This window comes from Brassica rapa, chromosome A09 (assembly GCF_000309985.2).
Source record: "Brassica rapa cultivar Chiifu-401-42 chromosome A09, CAAS_Brap_v3.01, whole genome shotgun sequence".
Taxonomy (NCBI): domain Eukaryota; kingdom Viridiplantae; phylum Streptophyta; class Magnoliopsida; order Brassicales; family Brassicaceae; genus Brassica; species Brassica rapa.
In genome coordinates, this window is record NC_024803.2 from 9,908,462 (window position 1) to 9,930,565 (window position 22,104).

Below are 22,104 nucleotides of genomic sequence, written 5' to 3' on the forward strand. Positions count from 1 at the left end.
ATTTTGCCTGCCAATAAAATATGGTTGTCTGAACTGAAACAAAATAGAAGTTATTGCTAGTCCGTTGCAGTTTAATGTTCTATAAATGGTTACTCGCGTCGCGTCTTGTTTAATGTTTGCTACACAAAATAAAATTTGTGTAGGAATTATCTTCTGAATAACTTTAGCTAGGTGTTTACAGCAGTAATATACCTGATCAAAATTAAATGCTGACAAAAAAAGAAGATCAAAATTAAAAAGAAAAAAGAAAAATTCACAAGTCATTGTGTATTTACGAGCGATAATACTGGATGGTTGCTTTTGCTTACTTAAAATGTTTCTAATTCAACACTAATTGAATTAGTATACATATATGTCATGATCATTATAAACACATGACTAGGCCGAACTCATTCGAGAGCCTTTTTTGCATGAGTTCTTTAACATGATAATTAAACCATTAAAGTGAAGAGGACTGCGTATCCATCGGATTAGTCCTAAATCACTAATGTATATAAGCAAACAAAATGCTTTAAGAACATCTAAGTTGTCTTAGTCATACAAATTATCTTCAAACGACAAGGTATCATTTAAATATGGAATAATATGTTGTCTTATTCGATTTAAAATAAGTTAGAATTTTCGAAAGAATTAGTTTTATATTGGAATGGTTGTTAAATCAAGTAAAACAAATTATTATATGAAGTTATCAGAACTATTGGGGTTTTTAGTTTTTAGGAAGGAATCTACAATTGAATAGCCCATCAAATGATAATAATGACCACGTCTACACTCAAGAATAATGCCCTTTCTCAACAACAAAAAAAGTCTACACTCTATTATAGTGTACCTAGACGCAGAAAATATTGCTCGCAACTTGCAACCAGTGATATCTAATGTTTTAATGTCATGTAAATTGACACGCATAAATACTAAACACCCATTGCAATATGCAATCAAGTTATGTTAACTCAATGGAGTAAGTATATAAGGAAAAGCCTAAGGGTCCAATTGGCATTAGGGTTTCGAGGGATTTGTGGGATTAGAAAGTCCCTGAGCTTATTTTTTACCAATCATGTTTTTTTTTTTAAATTAATCATTCTAAAGTTATTATAAGTTTCTCTCTTGCCTTTTGTGTTGTTTTTTTAAAAGCCAACAATGGATTTGATTGGTAAGACCATCTCCAATGGCTTACTCTATTTTTTACTCTAAAATAGAGTTTGAGTTTGCTCCAATGATACTCTATTTTAGAGTAGAAAATAGAGTGATAAACAAAAAAAATAAATTACTCTATATTTGGAGTAAATCTATTTTTCACTCTATTATAGAGTGAGAAATAAAGTACTATTAGAGCATTTTCTACTCTAAACTTTATTTTAGAGTGAAAAATATAGTAGGGTTGGAGATGCTTTAAGAGTTGTGATTTTATTTTTTTACTCTAGAAATATTGCTGTAATTTTTTTCTTTTTCACTCTAGATTTTTAATTTTTAAAAATCTTTAAATTTAGACGGTAGGTATTTGTCTCTGCAGAGCAATTATAAAAAAAAATGAGTTTAAAGAATTGCTGTGGATTTAAAAAAAAAGCTGTGAATTTAAAAAAAAAATGCAAATCAAGATTGGTGTAGATTTAGAGATGTGGGTATAATTGTGGTTGTAGAAAGCATATACAATAATAGCCAATCACACCCAATATGTGACTTCTAAAACTTTGTTTTTCTGAAAACGTTTTTTTTTCTTCCTTTTTAAACTAAATTCTTTATTTAAGTTTGTAACAATTTTATTAAAACTTAAGATTGACAAATTAATCATTGATTTTTTTTCTTGTTCATTTGAGATTCATATTGTACTAATCATATATATTATTTTTTTTAAAAAATAATATAATTTTACTTTTTAAATAAAATATATTAAATAGTATTCAAAACTTTTCCAATTTTAACTACTATTTAAATTTTAATAAAACTTAAACTAACGGCTAAAGTTTCAACAGCCAAATTCTCTACGGTTCTTATTCTAAAGCCAAAGCCTAAATCAAAAGTCCTTATCAGTCGGACCCTAAAAAGCCACAGTGATGCTTGAAACAAAACATTATTTGACAAAGATGGGTTATTATAATCTCTTGATAATCTAAAATAATTAGTATATTTTACTAAGATCACGTATAATAGAAAATCACATTCAGATTCTATAAAACAATCTAATTTCATAAATGATTTACAAAACAATAAAATAATTTTTTTGATAAAATATTTTTTACATGTGTTGCTAATGTAATTGATTGAATTTACTCAAACAAGCTTTTCACACACACTTGTCTTAATTAATATAACAAATTATTTGTATTTGATGCCATTCTTCTCATTAAAAAGATCCAACACTTAAATAGGTTTCAAACCGTTGTTGGTATTAGTTTTCAAATGATCAATCATTTCAATATTATAGAAATGTGCATATATCAGTTATTTTTACTAATGTTTAGTTAGTTTAGAAAATTATACAGTTTGAGATTTTGTAGAAATAGTTTAGATAAAAATTGAAATTGTTTAAGAAAATATGCTGTCATATTTACATGTTATCTATTTTTAAAAAAATATAATATATATTGAAAATGATTGTGAAAATGAAACATAAGCATTTTGTAAAATCTTTTTTCAAAGAATATTTAGGGCATTTCCAACTTCATTCTATTTTTTCTTTTAAAAATAGAGTTTATTATAAAGTTATTTTATTTTAGAGGAAAAAATAAAGTAAAAATGGTATAATTTTGGGCCTTGCTGGATACAATACAACAGAAAACAAAATTATTCAAAAGTGCAAAACAGCCTTTCCCCGTTTCTTCATTTCCAGTTTTGATTTATTTATTATACAAAAAGAACAAAAGGGGATCATAGTCAAATAAAAAGTTAAATATTATTATTTCCGTCAGCATACACGGCAAAACTCGCATTATATAAGGCCTACCGAAGTTGCAGAGAGACACAGACACACACACACACAAGAGATAGAGAGAGAGAGAGAGACTATCATCTTTCCCAAATTTCGATTTATTATTTTCTCGAATATTCCAGCAAAAAAATAAAGAAATAATGAATTCAGAATCTTTAGAAAATCTCCACCGACCACTGATTGAATCATCGAAATCGTTCATCGACTACCGGCTCGAGACTGTCTTAACCGACCGTGAACTGCCGTACCTCCGCCGGATCTACCTGGCGATGATGATAGAGATGAAGTTCCTCTTCCACCTTGCCGCTCCGGCGATCTTCGTCTACGTCATCAACAACGGAATGTCCATCCTCACTCGTATCTTTGCCGGCCACGTAGGCAGCTCCCAACTCGCCGCCGCTTCACTCGGAAACAGTGGTTTCAACATGTTCACTTATGGACTTCTGGTAATAACAGTCTCCTCTGAATCTTAACCGGTTTCTAAACCGATCTGTTGTAACTTAAACTTAATCTAAACCGGTTACTCAACTGATCTACTGCAATTTGCAACGTAAACCGAATCTAACCGGTTCTATTGAAACTTAAACTGAATCTAACCGGTTCTATTGCAACTTAAACTGAATCTAACCGGTTTGTTGATTTCTGATAATAACGATTTCATCTCTAAACAGTTTTCTTAACCGATCTATTTCAACTTAATCTGAATCTAACCGGTTTTGTTAATGTTCCGGTTATGTAGCTCGGTATGGGAAGTGCGGTGGAGACGTTATGTGGACAAGCGCACGGAGCTCATCGTTACGAGATGCTCGGCGTTTATCTCCAGAGATCAACGGTGGTTCTCATCATCACATGTCTCCCCATGTCGCTCCTCTTCATCTTCTCCAAGCCTCTCCTCAACACACTCGGCGAGCCAGAACAAGTCGCGTCAATGGCTTCCGTCTTCGTCTACGGCATGATCCCAGTGATATTCGCCTACGCGGTTAACTTCCCCATCCAGAAGTTCCTCCAAGCTCAGAGCATCGTCACGCCGAGCGCTTACATCTCGGCCGCGACTTTGGTCATTCACCTTGTCCTCTCGTGGATCGCTGTGTATCGACTAGGGTTCGGTCTCTTGGCTTTGTCTTTGATCCATAGCTTGTCGTGGTGGATCATCGTCGCGGCTCAGATTGTTTACATCAAGATGAGTCCGAGATGTCAACGGACGTGGGAAGGTTTTAGCTGGAAAGCTTTTGAAGGTCTTTGGGACTTTTTCCGGTTATCGGCGGCTTCAGCGGTGATGCTCTGCCTAGAGTCGTGGTACTCTCAGATTCTTGTTTTACTCGCCGGACTTCTCAAGAACCCTGAGCTTGCTTTGGATTCTTTAGCTATATGGTAACTTTCAAAACTCTAAAATCTTACATAATAACATTAATTAAATTGCAAAAATAACATTAAATTGCAAAACAAGATATTTAATTGAATATCTACGTAATTAGCAGTTTTTTTTTACATACTACTCCCTTTATTTTTTTTAATATAAATCGTTTTAAAATTATGTAAACAAATTAAAAAATCATTAATATTTTATATTTTTAAACAAAAATATCACTAATTATTTATTTAACTTGGTCATATAATATTAAATATTAATAAATTTTACATAGAAAAACCAAAAACGTTATATAATTTAGAACATAAAAATTTCTCTAAAATAACTTATATTAAAAAACGGAAGAGTATTCGTTTTCATATACATTATAAATTAAGTGTACACTATTTAGCAATGGATTTGAACATGGGATTTTGTCGTATTAAGATAGACAAAAGTAATTATTGCAAAAGTGTGTATTTAAAACAAAATTATTTCCAAGTTCAGAAATTCAATGAATGTGAAGATAGTTATAAATAATCGCATTAAAGCGAGACAGATGTAATTATTAACAATTAAATAGTTGTAAGTGTTATGATTTCATTTTCAATGAGGGGTCGAAAAAGACAACACGGCTCCTCCTCGTCACGTCGTTTTCTTAGTCAGTTGAGCCCAGAGAAAAGCTCTTTGAGCTTCTGTCTTCACCTTTGTCGTTTTCTATAGAGTTTCAAACTGCGTGTCGTTTCCAATGAGTAAAACGGCATGGACTTATGTGCCTGCTTAACCCATATTATCAATTTACTCATCAAATTTCTGTGTTTTTCTTTTGCAGCATGTCAATTTCTGCAATCTCATTCATGGTCTCTGTTGGATTCAACGCAGCTGCAAGGTTGGAAACAAATAGTTTATTTTCCCCTTCAAAATATTAATAAATCTTATTCTTTGTGGTTACTAATAATAATGTTTTTTTTTTGTTGGTTTTCAAATTATGAATAGTGTGAGAGTAAGCAATGAGTTAGGAGCTGGAAACCCAAGAGCGGCTGCGTTTTCAACGTTTGTAACGACAGGAGTATCATTACTGCTAGCGGTTTTTGAAGCCGTTGTGGTCATGTCGTGGCGAAATGTCATCAGCTATGCGTTTACTGATAGTCCTGAGGTGGCCGAGGCCGTTGCGGATTTATCTCCCTTTTTAGCCATCACCATTGTCCTCAATGGAGTTCAGCCTGTTTTGTCAGGTGAAAAAGAAACCCACAATTAAATCAAATCAAATTTTAGTTGATTAATACCTTTAATTATTAATTAGTTTTAAGATTTTAAACTAATTTTGTTGATAAAAACTTTTAGGTGTGGCTGTTGGGTGTGGATGGCAAGCATTTGTGGCGTACGTTAACATTGGTTGTTACTACGTTGTGGGAATTCCGATTGGGTTCATACTTGGTTTCACCTATGATATGGGAGCAAAGGTAAATATACTAACTCTTATTTACTTTTGTTAACGTAAATGTACCTATTAAATAATGATAAATGAAAATAACTAAGTGTGTTTGTAATGATTATTGGTACAGGGAATATGGACAGGGATGATTGGTGGCACATTAATGCAAACCATAATCCTAGTGATTGTTACCTTTAGAACTGATTGGGATAAAGAGGTATATAAAAAACATTTTCTATGCTTTTAGGTGAAAAGTGTTAGGCATAGATCTTGGTATGCTTTAGGATAGACATGGACCATATGGTAAAGTTTTTTTTTTAAATCATTTAGGTGGAGAAAGCTTCGAGCCGTCTGGACCAATGGGAAGAGAGCCGTGAGCCGCTTCTGAAGCAGTAAACAATGGACAATATTTTTGAGAGAGTATTACATGAAAGATGCCAATTTAATTGATAAAACACAGATTTTTCAATCGAAAAAAAAAACACATATTTTTTCAATCGAAAAATGTATGTTGTTTTGTTGATTAATGACTCGGAAATTTATTTATTTATTCCTGGAAAAGGGGGGAGAGGAAAGAAAATTGTAATCAGTATTTCAGTGTGAGTGAATATATGTATTTTTTATTAAAGAGAGTGAGTTTTTTCACCAATTTACACTGTTTACAGACACAACCAGATGTTTCAGTCATAATGGCACTACAAAATATATTAACCTATGAACATTAGACACAAAATCGAAAGTCTCTTTTGCTTTTTTTTTTTCCACGAAAAAGTAATTTATTTCATTCAAAAGAAACATACAAGAGCCCACATAGAAATGGCTACAAGAACCCACACAAGGGTGACTCAAAACATAAACTCGGAGATGAATGAACAATTTCCATCCACAAAAGCCCACATAAAGGCGGCTACTTAAACCCACACCGGGGAAGCTTACAATACCAAGAAACCAAAACCGACACTAGATAAGGCTAAGCAACCCGAGCGAATGAAAAGATAATTAGCAGATTTTAAACTTTTGTAGAGGCCAATGATCGGAAATTGCAGCTGCTGCTGGCTATAGCTCGCCACGCGGAAAATTTCACCTCCTACACCATGACTTATCGCTGCTGCTACACGCACGCAAAACGATAACGCCCAAGAACTCAAACCCTGCGACTTCATGACACGACAGGAAGAACCGCTACACGGTCACCTTTCCTTCAGATAATGGTGCGACGCACATCGCGCCCACTTACTCATAGATAGAAGCCCAGATACAAACTCAACTAAGACGAGGCCTTACCATACGGACCCTCCAGAACCACAGCCTGAGAACCGAAAAGCGATCACTGCACCCACCACTCTACGAATAACCTCTGCTAACCCAACTCTCACCACGCTTTAACACTACCACCACTAACGGATTCAAGAAACCCACCAACACACTAAGGAAAATTTTTAAAGACCAAGCTATGACAGCAAACCAACTGAGAACTAAACAACAACCAACCAACACAAATACCACAAAGACAAGCCACTAACACAGACAAAAATAACAACAACAACACCGAAACCTACAACAAAGACAACAAGACCTAGAACTACGACACTCGGGATTGAAAGACATCAGCAAAGGGAATAAGCTGGAACGATACCGGCGGGATGAGACTCCGTCGAAAGACACCAAGAGACAGAACTTCTCACGCGCCACCACCTCCTGCACCGGCCCTTCAAACGACGGATAGAGCTATAACACACCGAGGCCGGTGAGAGAAACATCCTCAACAGATTCACGCGCCGCCTAACGGAGAGGAACACCGGAGATCTCCAAACGGAAAACGAGATCTGACAAACCTCAAACCCTAAAAACCGACTCCCTGAACTGACCAACCTTACACGCCTCGCCGGGACTCCAAAGACTGACGAACTCCACAACCGAACGAAACCTCATGAGCAGATCGCTGGAGAAGTGAAGTCGGAAGAAACCAGAACCCCTTGCATCTTGGACGGAGGAGAGGAACTAGAAGCAGAGAGCAAACAAAGACGAGGACTAAAGGCTAGGAGAGACGCCTCCGACACCGTCTAATCCGGCGCCGGAGCAAGGCGGAGGTTTCTATTGTTGTTTGCAAAAGTCTATTTTGCTATTCAGCTGTTTTATTTCCTCTTCCTGGATAATAACTGACCTCAAGGCTCTGAATCTGTGACAAATATTGGCGGATCACCTCTATTGTAGGCTGCAACATTGGCCAAACTTCTTCTACTCCATTTATCATCTTGACTAGGGTTAGAGAGTCAGATTCAAATATAATATTCTTGTAACCAAAGCCTGCCAAAGTTTCTGCAGCCCATTTTAGCGCTTCTATTTCTGTAATAATGGTTGAAACCGATCTTGTCACAGCTCTTGCCCCTGTACATAATACATGAGCTTTCTCATCTCAGCAAATCCACCCTAGCCCGCTATTCTCTTTGTTTTTATTCCAGGTTCCACTGCTGTTGCATTTCAACCAATTCTTGGAAGGTGGATTCCAAGAGCAACTCCGGTTTGTAAAAATGGGACTTACTTTTTAGTTTTATTGATTTTTTCTACGGTTTGGTTTTTCACTTAACTGAAAGATAGGTTAAAAGAAAATAAAAAATGGAATATTTACGTTAAAAGCTACCTCCAGTCATGTACTAGTATGTTATTATTATTAGTGCTGAACCAATTGAAAATGGTCCAACCTTTCCTGACAAAAGAAATAAAATGGTCCAGTCAATAATTAACTAAATTTAATGAATCCAACCATCATCATCACAATGATTCATGTGCTTTGGTTTTCAATTGTTTCTTGTGTAGTCATATAGTATTGAACAATAATAATACTCTTTTACCAACCAGCCATTATTATTATTCTTTTGTGATTGGTTGTCTAATTTGGAAAATAAAGTGTATTAACAACCAACCAAAAAGACAAGATCTAGAAGTAACAACATAAACGGCCAGTTTGAAGAACAGTGAGAGATTTATCATGTAAAATTCTTTTCCATCACGTATAAGTAAGTTATAACTAATGAAAAATATAAAATAAATGATGTTAACCATTTTTTGTAGTGAATAACAAAGAAGCTAGAAAAGTTAGTGAAGAAAGGTCACTCACTAGAAAACTATACCATTGAAACCAGGTCCGCATACCTGATCATGTATTATGTGTTGACACTGATGTTATTATTGCTTAGATTTTTAACGATGCTAATAGTGGTTTGGAAATAAACTAGAGTTTGCTTGAAAACATCACAAAACTATTGTGGGAATGTCTATATTGCAAGTGGATATGTATACCACCGGATCCGTGGCGCAATGGTAGCGCGTCTGACTCCAGATCAGAAGGTTGCGTGTTCGATTCACGTCGGGTTCAAAACCCCGGTTCTATAGGATCTTTACTTTTTCATCTCCATCTCCATTTCGCTGTGCTTTTACTTATGTCATCAAGATTCGTCCAAACGACCTCAAAATGGAGCGTTTCACTGTTCATGCCGTTGTTCACTACGCTCATGCGAACATGCTTGACCATAGTTAGCCCGAGAAGTTAGAGATCCCTCGGTAAAGTCATTGAACGCTCTTCTCTTCGCTTGCGTGGTAGCTAAGGATTACGAGGAAACGAAACGAGTTTACATAGAGATGCATAATATCGAACTTGATGTCAAGAAGACAAAAGAAGTATGAAGGGTTCTGCTAGTTCGTCTTACTCCATTATTGCAGAGAGGAAGGGGATAGAGCCGACAAGGTTAGCTTTGGTCTGATGATTGCTGGTAAGCTTGGAGAGTATGGAGAAGAACTGGGTTCCGAGTTTTGGAATCATGAAGTTGCTTGTTAATGGACTAGCTAAGGATTCAATGGTCGAAGAGGCAAAAGAGCTCATTGCTCAAGTGAAAGAGGAGTTCACCAGAAATGTCGACTTGTGGAATAAAGTCGAAGCAGCATTGCCTCACTGAATGAAAGATATATAATGGCTCTGACCATTACGAGGTTGGTATTTTCAGATTACGTTTTTTTTGTCTACCTTCAGGCTTGACAGCAATGAATGATAACTCATTTTGGTTTTTTTTTCAGATATAATTGAAGTTCATAAGTATCTTTGGTAGTATTGTTTTCTTGTGAGCATTGAAACTGTTTTAGCATGTCTTAGTGGTTAACAGTCAACCTATAGGCTATACGCCACCTATTATGATGATCATATGTATAAAATAAGTTTAATCTTACATGCTTACTACAAGGTATGCTGGCCTCTTCCAAATAAATGAAGACAAACCCTAAAAATACAAAAGTCAAATCCTATGGCCTATAGAGGTTGTTGATGACACATGTGATTCTCTTTTGTAGTATATTCATAATTCACATCCCAAGCAAAAAGTATAATACAATTCTATCAATTATTGAAATCTAAAAACAAAAAATGAGTGAGAAGTTAAGGCATAAAGAGATTTTCTCTACCAAAATTTGTAAAAATCTTTTATTTCTTGTACCTCTTTAAAGATTTATAAGCAAGAAACTTACTGTTATATGCAGAAACGAACAAATTATTGTATTTTTCAGTTTTCTTCTCCCTCCGGTCAAAAAAGTATAAAATTAATAAAAAAGAGATTGTTGTCTCCTCTCTATACATTGGGGAGATGACAAGTGTACCTTAGCTTCCGATGAGAGGCAAGAGCTTTCTGAAGAGCAACATCGACACTTGCATTCTCTCTGAACAACATATCATATAGCTGGCAAACAAACTCAGACACTTGCTCTTCTTCGTCTTCCCAAAGACCAGAGCACTTATTGTCGTCTCTGTTCATCTTCTCATGGTCACTATCTTCCCAGTCACTTGTCGCTGTCGGGGTCGGTGGTTCCATCTGTTCCCTTTCGGCTTCCTCTTCTTCTTCGTCTTCTTCTTCTCCAATCTCAAACTTACCGTTTTCTCCAATGTTGTATTCAAATGGGGAACCTTGAGATGTGATTAGAGGTGTCTCTTGCGGTTCGGTTGAAGGACCAATCACAGCTTTGGCACCAGAGTCTAAGAAGGCTTTAACTACAGCTTGTGTTGGTCCAAATGTTCCTGAGTAGAGTATAATCCTGTCTCTCCATGCTCCTACCTGTTTCACAGAATAGGCTTAAAAGCATAAGCGTATGTACGATCTTTTCTTTCATGCTACCTGATAACATCTACGGAGAAATCAACAATAACATAACGGCCTTTGTCTCTTCTCTCCAATCAAGAAACAGTGAATCAAAAACCGAACCAAGAACCAACTACAATTAGGGTTTTGTTAATAGAGTCCTCAAACACTCCCAAAGCCTAAGAGACTCCTAAGTATCCAGTACCGAAGACAACTAAAATGTAACCGAAACTACTTAGTTAACATAATATATTTTAACATGTGACATTCTTCTTATCAAGATTTGTAACCATCAACCAAACATGAGTATGAGTGTACAGACACTTCTTTTGTACAAGTTAGCCTTTTCAGGAATGCAAGAATGAGAATATGCCAGCAGGAAACTAGCAGACAGTTTTTCTTTGGTTGTACAAAGGTCAGAGTGGCATTACCATCCAGCGAATGTCATCTGGAGTTAGGTGGGTCGAAGGGACCGTTCTGCGGAACATAAATGCTGCGATTTCTTGATCATCTTCCATCACCTTCAAATTAAATTAACAAGTAACGTCACAAACAAACAAAAATACTCTGCAAAGCTATCTTACTAACATCACAAAGAAATTGGAAATGAGAGAGCATATTCTTACTTGGGTTTGGCGTCCGATATAACGGTGGATGATATTCCCAACCTGGAAGCATTTCTTGATACGCACCAGATCCGAGATTGAGCAGATGTTGGAAAGAATTGATGCAGCCTTTCGGCGATTGCTTTGCATGACTGATAATATACTGAATTTGACGCTTTGGAGAAACTTATCCGCTAGATCTCCAGGTTCAGCAACCACAAATACATCATTTTGCCAACTAAATGAAACCAGAAAGCAAATGTATCTATTAACTCCAAATCAACATTTTAGACCTGAGGGGTTCTGTGGTGAAAATGGAGAAGTTTGAATGTTACCTTAGGATCGAACCATTAGAATCATTCTGAAGCGCGAGATGTATAATCCCCACTTGGGGTAAATTCTGTAGCTTTTCATGCATTTGACGTAATGGAAGATAGAGTTGTCTTTTTGGTGGAGGAGATGATGGAGGCGACAAAACGGTCTTTCCAGCATGACCTCCGTCCAAGCTAAGTGGTGGAACCATGTCAATCCTGTTAAACTTTTGTGGGCCATGATCAGGAGTAAAGAGAAGGGGGCTCGTAGGCAAGCTTCCGCTTATTAAAGGAGAGTTAAATGGCGTTGGGAAAGCAGTTCCTGGAGATGGTTTCGGACCTCCAGGAGTAGCATGTAGTGAAGATAACTTTATTCCATTACTCGAACAAAATGACTCAAGTGCACGAGCGTGATGATTAACTCTCCCTGAGTCAGGACTATGCTGAGCCTCCACAAGCAAAACATTGCGTCTCCATCCTAGAGAAGGACTGCTCTCTACTGTCATAAAAATGTTAAGTCACTAACTAAGCTAATAGTTTGAGAAGGTTTTTATCAAGCGCATTTAATTTGGAAATATATACCTCTTCTGTTTGGTTGCTTTCCATTCATAAACCGTGGTTTCAAATTCTCACACCACTTCTCATCGTTTAGGAAGGGGAGTGTTAATCTCTCGCAGACGTTTTTAAGTACTTGGGAATTGCTTTGTATGTATTCATCAATTGCAGCTTCTAATTTTAGCCAAATCGCTGGATCAGTCTCATCCAACTCCATTCCACAACGATCATCAACTGCATAGATAAAACATATGTATTATGTACATGCTTAACTAGATTCAAAACACTTCCACATTATACTAATTGGCATGGATTAGAATTTAAGTTTTCCTAGGTGTTATATAATGTTATTGCACGTTGTAAGTGCTGGACATTACCTGGGTTGAATCGAAAATATTGTATCTCTGGCAACATGGGAAGCAATGTGCTTAGAGCTTCTTCAACCCGTTCCACTGAGCAAGCACTCTCAATCAGTACTTGTCCAGTATCTAAGTAACGCCATCCACCTTTACGTACCTATTGACAAAATTACTTAACACTATAAATATGATCAGCTTTTATTCGCCTTATGTATAAAGACGGCCAGCTTTTACTCGCCCTATGTATTTCAGTGGGTTTTATCTTATAAACAAAGACTTTTAACAATTTGACCATTTGTAATTGACACTTGCAGCCACAAATCAATCAACTAAATTTCACAATTAAGAGAGAAAAAAACACGACTTACCCTTGTTGGTACAGAGCCAGAGCCAATCGAAACCAAGCAGTCAATTTTTGTGTCAGGCCATAGAAGTTGTGCTTCTCTAATGGCAAATATAGTAGGATTGTTTGCCACTATTGCACCATCTTGCCAGCGGTATGAATCTTAAGCGATTTGAAAAGCAAACAAAGATTATAAAAAATATCAGCGTAGAAGCTTATTTAAGTCTCAAGGATAAAACTAGAAAAGAAAAAGGTAGACTTGTACCGACTGAAAAATCATCAAGATAATATGGAGCAGCTGATGATGCGCGTATTGCTTGCCAAACCTGATGCTTACAACTTCCCATAAACGCACTTTGCTTGTAGTAGCCAGCTTGATCACTGGCAGTTGATGAAGTTAATGTACTGCCGCCTGAATGATCTGAAAATGCATATGACATTTCCGGAGTTCCAACAGAATACTGCAAACAGAAAACAGAGAGCATATGATACACAAGAGAAGTATAGAAAGGAGAATGTAAAGTGGTATACCCTTCCTAGCAAAATAACAGAAAATACGGAAATAACCAAAAATGAAAAAGGGAAGTGTTGTACCTGGTAGTTCCGGAATATAAATGGTTGCGCAGGCATCACACTAACAAGAGTAGATACGACAAAAACTTTCGGAACATTCTTCACAGCTGATTCTATTAGTAAGTCCCCATCCTCATCAGCACACATTTCCTTTAACAGTCTCTCGAACTCGTCTGCGCTATGCTGCAAGACAGTATATTATAGAACCTGATTCCAAGTCATGTAGGAACCAACAAGAGCTATTCGATTTTCTACAAGTATATCTTTTTACAATTTGAAGGAAATCATACACTAGTCCAAGACGCTAAACAACATAAAAGATGATAAATCCTTATAAACAAAACAATAAAGGACTGCTCTTTAATTTTATGTCGCTAGAGAAGAAGCAATTATGAATAGACCAAAGGATCTGTATATACCTTGGATCCATGGATGACAACTCTGAAACTTTGCGATGAACTTTTATATAGTTGATCCAACTTTTCCCGCCAACTTGCAGCTTCATTGTCCCTTGGGACAGGTTCAGCAAAAACAAGCTTTCCTAAAGAAAAATAACTCAAAGTAAAGTCCAGAACCAGTAAGTCAACGAAGCTGCAAATCTCAAAGGGAATTCTACACACCTAGATTCTTGTAAATTTCTTCGCATTGCTCCAGTGTCATAAGCTTGACACCAAGAGCAATAGCTAGCATTCCTCCTGTTGATGTGCCACATATAAGGTCAAATAGTTCATGTATACGCTTGCCACTTCCCTTCTCAATCTCTTTGAGAATCTGCACCGTTGCAAGACCTTTCATTCCACCTCCATCCATGGTGAGTATACGCAGTCCTTGTTTTGGTACTTGCCTACCTTTTATGGAACGTCGCAGAATATCATTTTCTCCTGTCATCAGAGGAACAATATTTTATGTAATGCCCAGCTCAGAGTGTTAAACAGTTATGCAATATAGCACATCAAGAAACACACCAAGAATTGCCAAAGCTCGAGCTGCAGCTTTATTGACTCGTGGTTCAGGTGTGACAGTCAACCGCATCAATAACTCCCTCAAACTCTCGGAAGTAATCAGAATACGACGATTTTCCAAACAGAAGGCCAAGTTCCCAACTGCTAATAAGGCTTGTCTTTGAACCTAAGGAAAATGAAAACTCAGTTAAAAAAGCTGCAGGTTTTACTTATAAGGAGAGCCGAAATGCAGCTATCTTACTTCAGGATTCTTATGAGCACAAAGGGATTTTAAGGATTTCAGCATATCCTTGGTGAGCATCTTCTGAGAAACGGAATCAGAGACGAAAGCTAAGGTGACCACGACTTGTAGCACAGATATCACTTCGTCTGGGGCCGCAGATTTCAGAACAGTTTCAGTTGGCTTCATTATATCACACTTCATCAGCTGCATTGCTACGCTAACATCTCGAGCAAGAGACGATAAAGCAACACATGCTTGCTCAACCTATCAAACCTGTAGTTATGGTGATTGTTCCCAAAAGAAAGTATAAATTTATTTTCTAGTAATAGCAGAGAACAAAAACCAACATACCACATGGCGATTGTCACTAGTTATCATACTTATAAGCTGCCTCACTGCATTTTCATCTTTACCAATAACAGAACGGTTTCCTTCATCTTGCATTATCTTCACCAATGTAGATGCTAGAAGAGGATGGTGACAGGACGAAGAACGGAATATAAGGGGAGAGAAGGCACTTAGCTTGTGCCTAGATGCCCCAAAATAGGAAGTGTTTTCTGTCTAGCATCATGCAAACGCACTCTTAGCCTACAAACTTAATCATCTAGAGAGTAAAAAGTGGCAGAGAGATTGTGTGATGGGTTTTCTTCTTACCTCTATCTGTACATTAACTGATCTAAGATTCTCATCAGACACAATTCTGACATTTACAAGAGACAACTGGCGAAGCTGATGCAAAGGTAATATCTCTGGAAGGAATTCAAGGGGATTACCAAAAAGCCGTAGTATTCGTAGCCCAGCCATCGCCCTGCATTTCAATCAAATAAAAAATCAGCCTCCTACCTACTAAATTCAAGAAATGGCAAAACAGAGATATCAGCTATCTGCCAAAATGACCTGAAATCAAGCAGAGGCCGGATGAGTTTATTGTGTTCCAAGGACAATTCGACAAGACCTACGCACTGTCTTAGTTCCGCTGCACAAGAGTTCAAACTAACATCATACATACCAATTCTCTTTTAGCATTAAGATGCGAATAACAAGTATAAGCAAGTAAAGCTCACCTGGAACAGAGATAAGCAAGTTGTTGTCAACTCTAAGAACTTTAAGGTTCTTCAGCTTCCCTAGCTCAGGTGGCAAAACTGACAATTTATTGTTCTCAAGGCAAAGCTTTTCAAGAAGAGGCAACTCAGTCACTTCAACAGGCATTACCTGCCCAAATCAATAAAGCTTAATGCTTTATCACAACACTCTTCATTAAAATCAAGAAACGTTAAAAAGACCATACCAACAAACCAACACCAGACAGACTCAACGAGGTCACAGTCTTCCAATGCTCCCCACATGACGAAGCAACATCAATAGCCGGCGCAGGAATCGCCGCAGGCATCATATCAGACCTCATCAGCCTCGTTAACACCCCTACACCATCGTACTGCTGACCAGAGCCAGCAGCTTTCATCAACGTAACTGCACGCAACGGCTCTCTCCGTTTCTCAACTCTCATCACCACCCCAACTTCCTCTCCTTCCCCGTTGAATTCAACCACCACCGTATCGTTCGGCGCAGGCAAAGCCACCATCAGCTGCGACTCGAGCCGCAACGCGACCTGGTCCTCGGAATCCCCCGCCGTCCAGTCCAAATCGATCCGGAAACCTAGCTCCGGATCCTCCACCGCGGAGGGAGACGAGCAGGCGGATGACGTGATCGACGTCGGAGATCCGAACGGAGAAGCGGACGGTGATCGGATTGGATCCTCGTTTAGATCGTCCGCGCCGTAAGAGAGACTCAGACGGAAACTCTCCGACGATCTCTTCCACCCTAACCCCCACGACATCTCGATGATCGCCGATCACCACCGCGGGTGGGTGTAACCGCAACCGGAGAGCGTCAGATCAAATGGGCGAGTCGTGGATCGGATTGGATGATTGAGAATTCGAAATTGCAGAAGAGAGATCGATAATGCGGATTCGATCAGAGAGGAGACTACGACGAGTCTTTCATCTGCATTCAACGGAACTCAAATGTTCTTCGTCTCTGATCTTCTTCACCGGAGGTTAGTGATTTTTATAAAATGGTACCAAAACGTCGTCGTTGGGTTGAAGATTGTAAGGCCGAGGGAAAAGATGTTATAAAAGCCCATAGTAGTTTTTGAGCCCACCAACTAGGTATCAAATACTACAATGATGAATGATATGAAGCTGTGCCCGAGGATATAGAGAAGAAAACATCACTGAAGAGCACAAGGCAGCATGGACCAGTTGATGATACGGTTGTCGAAAACAATGAGGTGACTCGGTAGAGAAAGATTGTGTATTCTTCGAACTACCTGAATGATGTTTTTGGAAGACCCCATGATGGAAAGAAGACTGTTGGATCGATCAAGTTATACGAGATACATAGATTTTACATAAGATCTATAGCTAAAAATCTATCATACTAAAATATATATTATCTTTCACCTTTAATTTATGTAAAATATGATATATTAAGCAATTATTTAAGTTTGATCCTCTTTTTTTTTTTTTGATAAAGTTTGATCCTAGAATTCAAGCATTATAGTGCAGCTTTTCAAAAACTAAACTCATATTATATCTTTTTATACAAAAATATAGTAAAGAAATATGTGATCTTAACAAATTTTCCATGAAGAGCTTATGAATTGAATCCAATTGCAATCCCTATAAATCACAAAGTCAGTGTAAATATTATAAAGCCTTTTATAGAAATAAAAGTGTAGATATTATAACTTCCATTGTTTTATAATAATAATATTAATAACAATAATACAGGTCACAAGATGCAATCCAAATATCAAACCGAGAATTACAAAGATGAAGAAAACATGGTGATGCAGCGCATCCTTATCGGTTTATGATCTTGGTTATCTCTTAAACCGAGTCTGTTATGTTTTAGCTTATCACTTTAGGATTCATAATTATCTTAGGATTTGTTGGTGTTATTTTGACTAGATAATTACTATCTAAGTCGGTCTTTGGTTTTAGTTTTATTATTTAAGGAAGTCTCCTTCCATTGTAATCGATACCTTATTATTGAATAAAAACAGAGCTTCTCAAGTTCATAATTTCTCTTGTTCTCGGCATTCTCCAGAGAATCAACGACAACAAGATCAAAAGAGACGTTTGGGCATTCTGAGACTAAACAAACATCCTTTTGAAACCGTCCGCTGCGCCACATGGGCATATAAAAAGTAGAGAATATAATTTAAAATTGGAAGCTAACACGAAAAGGATTTTCAAACCCAAACTAGGAGAAGGAGATATGGAACTAGTCTTGATTTCCATGTCTTATGATATCAACCATGTTAAATAGATTTGTGAAAAACAACGAGATTTGAACAAGAGAGAGGAGAGAGAAGTAACTTTCTCTCTTTGGTCTCTCCACCCCCGCCGCCGACTAAACCCTAATTTCTTTAACTTCATTTTGTTTAAAGAGGCCGGCGGCAGTCCTGGCCGTCGGCCTCCTCCCCCTGTTAGTCGTAGTCTGCTTCAACCATACATAGCCATGATTCAGAAACGTTGTCCCCTCCTTCTTGTTTTCTGCGATTCTGGATTTTTGTCTCTGCAAATCTAATCGGAAGTGTGGTGAGTACCTCTCTTCTCTGGAATCCAGTCGAGGTCGTGATAGTTTCGTGAATCCTGGTGGCCTTGCTTCTCTGCCTCTCTAGTCCGCCGGCGTCAGATCTGGGTCAGATCTGAGCCCAAGCCATCGTGATTTGTAGGAAGCGTCGCTGCCTCTCCTCTCATCACATCCGACTTGCCTCCCGGTGGTCTGTCTGTCATGTAGATCCAAGGTGCGTAGAGCCTCTCCTCGGGGTTTGTTTCCTCTGAGAGCGGCGAAGCCATGGTTCTCCGTTGAGAGCTTCTTCTCTTAGCTTCAAGTGTCAGCTTCCATGGTAATTTCTGTTGTTGCTCTGTTTCTCTTTGTTGTGGTTTGAGGATTGATACTCAGGGTCCTTGAGGACAGACCCACTGTGTCTCTAAAAACCACTATGGGAGAGACTTGCTACTGATGAATTTTCACCTGTTTTTGAGAATTCGTATGGCTTCTCCCGATCTTCACCTCCGTCTACAAGCTCCGGGCTGCTCCTCCTGCGTGTGTGAGCTCTCCCCGAGAGGCTTCTGGTTTTGGTTTCAACGGAGTCTACCTCAGCCTGCACCGGAGTGGATTGCATGGCCCTCCGTCGTCGCGGCAGAGAGAATCCTCGGAGTTCACCAAAGCCTGCACCGGTGTGGTGTGTTGTTGGCCCTCCGTCGTCGCGGCCGAGTGACTCTATGGATTTCGTCTACGGTGAACCAACTCTGCGCAGCCTTCTCCTCGTCACCATTCATGGTACTTGGAAGCGCTTGTAAGGAACCTTTGTTGATGCTTGTTGCTTTACTGATAGATCAAAGTGTTGTTCTGTTGATCAATCTTGTGGTCTAAATTAGATGTTTAGGGTTTTTTATATTTTTTGCGGTCCCTTTTATCTGAATGGCTTAGTTGCATATGAGATTACAATTCCTTGTAATCAAACCTTCATTACCATTTAATGATATTTACCCTTTTAGCAAAAAAATAAATAATAGATTTGTACTTTCTCTCTCTTTTTTTCTTAACAGAGACTTCGAAATAATAAACAAAATAATCAGATTTTCTTAAAATAAAGCAAACTAAAGTTTTTTTCGAGAAGGTGATTAACAGTAAGTGATGAATATACGTAAACGAAAGTCTAGAGATGAATATTATACGAAATATCAATATAAGACCATTTATCTAGGAAGTTTAAAGTGTTCACTCCTACGAAATCTTGTGTAAAGCTACTTTGTACTCACTAACAGAGCTGAGCAAACTTATATTCAGGCTGTAACATTTTATAAAATTAAAAAGACATTCAGAAATAAATTTGATATTAATTAGTACCCTGATTTGCAAAAAGAAATAAAGCAAAGCTAAAGCTCTGAAAATTAAAATCCTAACTAGATTTTGACCCGCGCTTTCAAAGCGCGGGATATTATTTCAATTAAATTATCAATTTTATTTTATTTTGATTCAATGTGCGACAAAACATTTAGATTTCAACGTGTGATCTAGTGGTGGGCATCCGGATATCCAATTTGTTTCGGGTTTAGTCAGTTTTTGGGTTTTTGTGATTAAAAATTTCAGTCTCATTCGGATATTTATAAATTTTAGTTCAGATTCGCTTCAGATCTTTACGGGTTTGGATAAACTGTTTAAATTATTTTTAAAAAATTAAATTTACATATGCTTTAAATTTTTCAAATCTAAAATAAAAATAATATATACATATAAATTTTAATATATGTTTGCTAAAATACCTAAAAATTAACATATAAATTGTTTTTTTTAAAAAAAAATTATGAAGATTTGTAATTTTTTAGAGATTATGTGTTTTGTATGAGATAACCTAATACATTTATGTATATGAAAAGATTGTTCAGAGGACGATATGGCTAACAGATTTTTATTCTAAAAGAATATTCTAAAGTATGTAACTGAAATAAATGATTTTATTTAATTTTTAATTATATTATGTCAAAATTACTATGCATTCAAATTTTCATCAAAACTATAAAAAAATTGTTCTATTAAAATTTTTAAATATATAATATAAAAATTAAACATAAAATTTTATATTTTTAAAAAAATATGTCAATTATGTAGAAGTTTTAAATTATCATCAAATAATTTGTTCACAAACGAAAAATAGTATTATATTTAAAATTTAATATAGTGTAGTTTTCATTATATGTATCTTAGTTTTTCATGAAAGTAAAACTTATATTTAAAAATACCAAAATTTAATAATCTAACTAAAAACAATTAGAATGCTACAATTTAAATTGGACTTCATTTTGTCAGCCTAAATTATTTAACTCGGCCCAAATGGCCTAAGGAAAAAATAATTTGTACCGAAAAAATATTTTGCAGGGCTAATGTTCTGTAAATAAAGGAAAACAAACCAAGTACATAGACAAATTACCACAACATTATACAATCATGTAATCAGTAAGTTACTTTTAACTATTTTATTAAATTTTGTAGAAGGTAGTAAGTTACTTGCATTGGAGATTTGGAGTTCTCCTGTCAAATAAAATCAGTTAAAAGAACGACTTACATACCACATATATTAAGACCAACAACATTTTTTAGAATAGTTTAAAGCAAGTTTATAACTCTAAATCTCCCTATGTTAGCAAATCTTATAAGCATATGGTTATTCCTTCTTCGTCTTATGTGCAAGCAGAATGAGGATTTTAGCAAACTTTCCCCAAAGAGAGCAGAGAACACGGGAATCACTATAATACAAAAACATGAATTAGTAAGTATACTTTTTATGCATCATATCGAATAAGTTTCAAAAAATGAGAGAGAAATCTATGGTACCGACTTGATGTCTCGAAGAGTCTCCAGTTTCATCATTGGTTTGCTTGAAAATTGAATTGTTTCTACCTCTCCCAAATTCATAACCTGACCAAAAAAATTTTAAGAGCAGAAATGAATAACAGTATATACATATTGTAAATAGTGTAAAATCAGTAGTCTTACATTCTGATCTGCAATAATCATCTCCAAACTTACTCATATTAAGCACTAAACTGCTTCCAGCTATGAATTATTTTGACTTGAATCCACCAGCCTATTTTGAAATGTTTGATATCACTTGGGGTACTGTTTTTTTAGGAGGCGCCATCTAGATTCACGATATAGGTAGAGTAGGATATTGGTTTGATGAGTCTTTTGGGTTGGCGTCGACCTTCTACTTATTCATAGCGTGAACTTGAAGACGAAGTTAAGATATTTAGCAAATCCCTAGAAAATCTATAAAATGGCATAAAATATTTGTATACCAAGTAAAGATACCAAACTCGGTTGAAAAGATCGACAATATATAATTTATAATAAATGACACAAAATATTTGCAAACCAAGTAAAATATCAAAAATCGATTTATTTAAAACATTAAATACCAAGTTATTTCCCCTTATTCTTCCCTTTTATAATAAGATTAGATTGATTAATAATCTATTGTCAGACATAATTAACATTTAGATTATATTCGGTTTGATAGGATAATTTGCAAAATCTATCAAAGCAGTTATACAACGAACAAATCCTTACTAAAATTAAGGACAAATTAAAATATGAGATTCTCTTGTAATTTGCAAACCGTCAAACTGTAATTCTGTTAAACTTTGAAATTATTATTTAAATATAATTTTTTTAAACATATAGAATAGCACGTAAGTTGAGATATTTTAGTATATGTTGCTCAAATTATAGTACATATTTGTAAGACTTAAAAATGATATTGTGAAATGA

The 22,104-nt window shown here is 36.4% G+C and overlaps 2 protein-coding genes and 1 non-coding gene across 4 annotated transcripts; 2 read left to right on the top strand and 1 right to left on the bottom strand.

Annotated features, from left to right (window-relative positions):
- Window positions 1–2,942: 2,942 nt before the first annotated feature.
- On the top strand, window positions 2,943–6,358 carry LOC103838428 (protein DETOXIFICATION 37). The gene is made up of 7 exons (XM_009114864.3): window positions 2,943–3,372; window positions 3,666–4,297; window positions 5,107–5,163; window positions 5,271–5,509; window positions 5,619–5,737; window positions 5,840–5,926; window positions 6,040–6,358. Exons 1-7 carry the CDS (start codon window positions 3,067–3,069, stop codon window positions 6,103–6,105), a joined length of 1,506 nt encoding a protein of 501 aa, XP_009113112.1. The 5' UTR covers window positions 2,943–3,066; the 3' UTR covers window positions 6,106–6,358.
- A 2,655-nt stretch (window positions 6,359–9,013) lies between these two features.
- TRNAW-CCA lies at window positions 9,014–9,085 on the top strand. Its single transcript has one exon. It is a non-coding gene; the product is annotated as a tRNA-Trp (tRNA).
- Window positions 9,086–10,078: 993 nt separating this feature from the next.
- On the bottom strand, window positions 10,079–16,814 carry LOC103838429 (phospholipase A I). 2 transcript variants are annotated; one of them, XM_009114866.3, is made up of 18 exons: window positions 16,049–16,814; window positions 15,825–15,972; window positions 15,658–15,736; window positions 15,415–15,568; window positions 15,112–15,321; window positions 14,779–15,024; window positions 14,541–14,703; window positions 14,196–14,456; window positions 13,995–14,116; window positions 13,597–13,758; window positions 13,268–13,463; window positions 13,028–13,164; window positions 12,678–12,816; window positions 12,328–12,534; window positions 11,770–12,241; window positions 11,456–11,672; window positions 11,261–11,350; window positions 10,079–10,805 (listed from the first exon to the last, which is right to left on the bottom strand). In XM_009114866.3, exons 1-18 carry the CDS (start codon window positions 16,595–16,597, stop codon window positions 10,326–10,328), a joined length of 4,032 nt encoding a protein of 1,343 aa, XP_009113114.1. In that variant the 5' UTR covers window positions 16,598–16,814; the 3' UTR covers window positions 10,079–10,325. The 2 variants fall into 2 exon arrangements, with proteins under 2 accessions (XP_009113114.1, XP_009113113.1); XM_009114865.3 differs by having other exon boundaries at window positions 11,770–12,244.
- Between the last annotated feature and the right edge of the window lie 5,290 nt (window positions 16,815–22,104).

Excerpts from the sequence above, each read along its gene's own strand:
- LOC103838428 (XM_009114864.3), top strand. The coding sequence starts at position 3,067 with ATGAATTCAGAATCTTTAGAAAATCTCCACCGACCACTGATTGAATCA. Across the intron at positions 3,373-3,665 it reads TGTTCACTTATGGACTTCTG|CTCGGTATGGGAAGTGCGGT; the intron begins GTAATAACAGTC and ends CCGGTTATGTAG. Across the intron at positions 5,927-6,039 it reads GAACTGATTGGGATAAAGAG|GTGGAGAAAGCTTCGAGCCG; the intron begins GTATATAAAAAA and ends TAAATCATTTAG.
- LOC103838429 (XM_009114865.3), bottom strand. The coding sequence starts at position 16,597 with ATGTCGTGGGGGTTAGGGTGGAAGAGATCGTCGGAGAGTTTCCGTCTG. Across the intron at positions 14,117-14,195 it reads AGAAATTTACAAGAATCTAG|GAAAGCTTGTTTTTGCTGAA; the intron begins GTGTGTAGAATT and ends ATTTTTCTTTAG. Across the intron at positions 13,464-13,596 it reads TTATATTCCGGAACTACCAG|TATTCTGTTGGAACTCCGGA; the intron begins GTACAACACTTC and ends TTCTGTTTGCAG.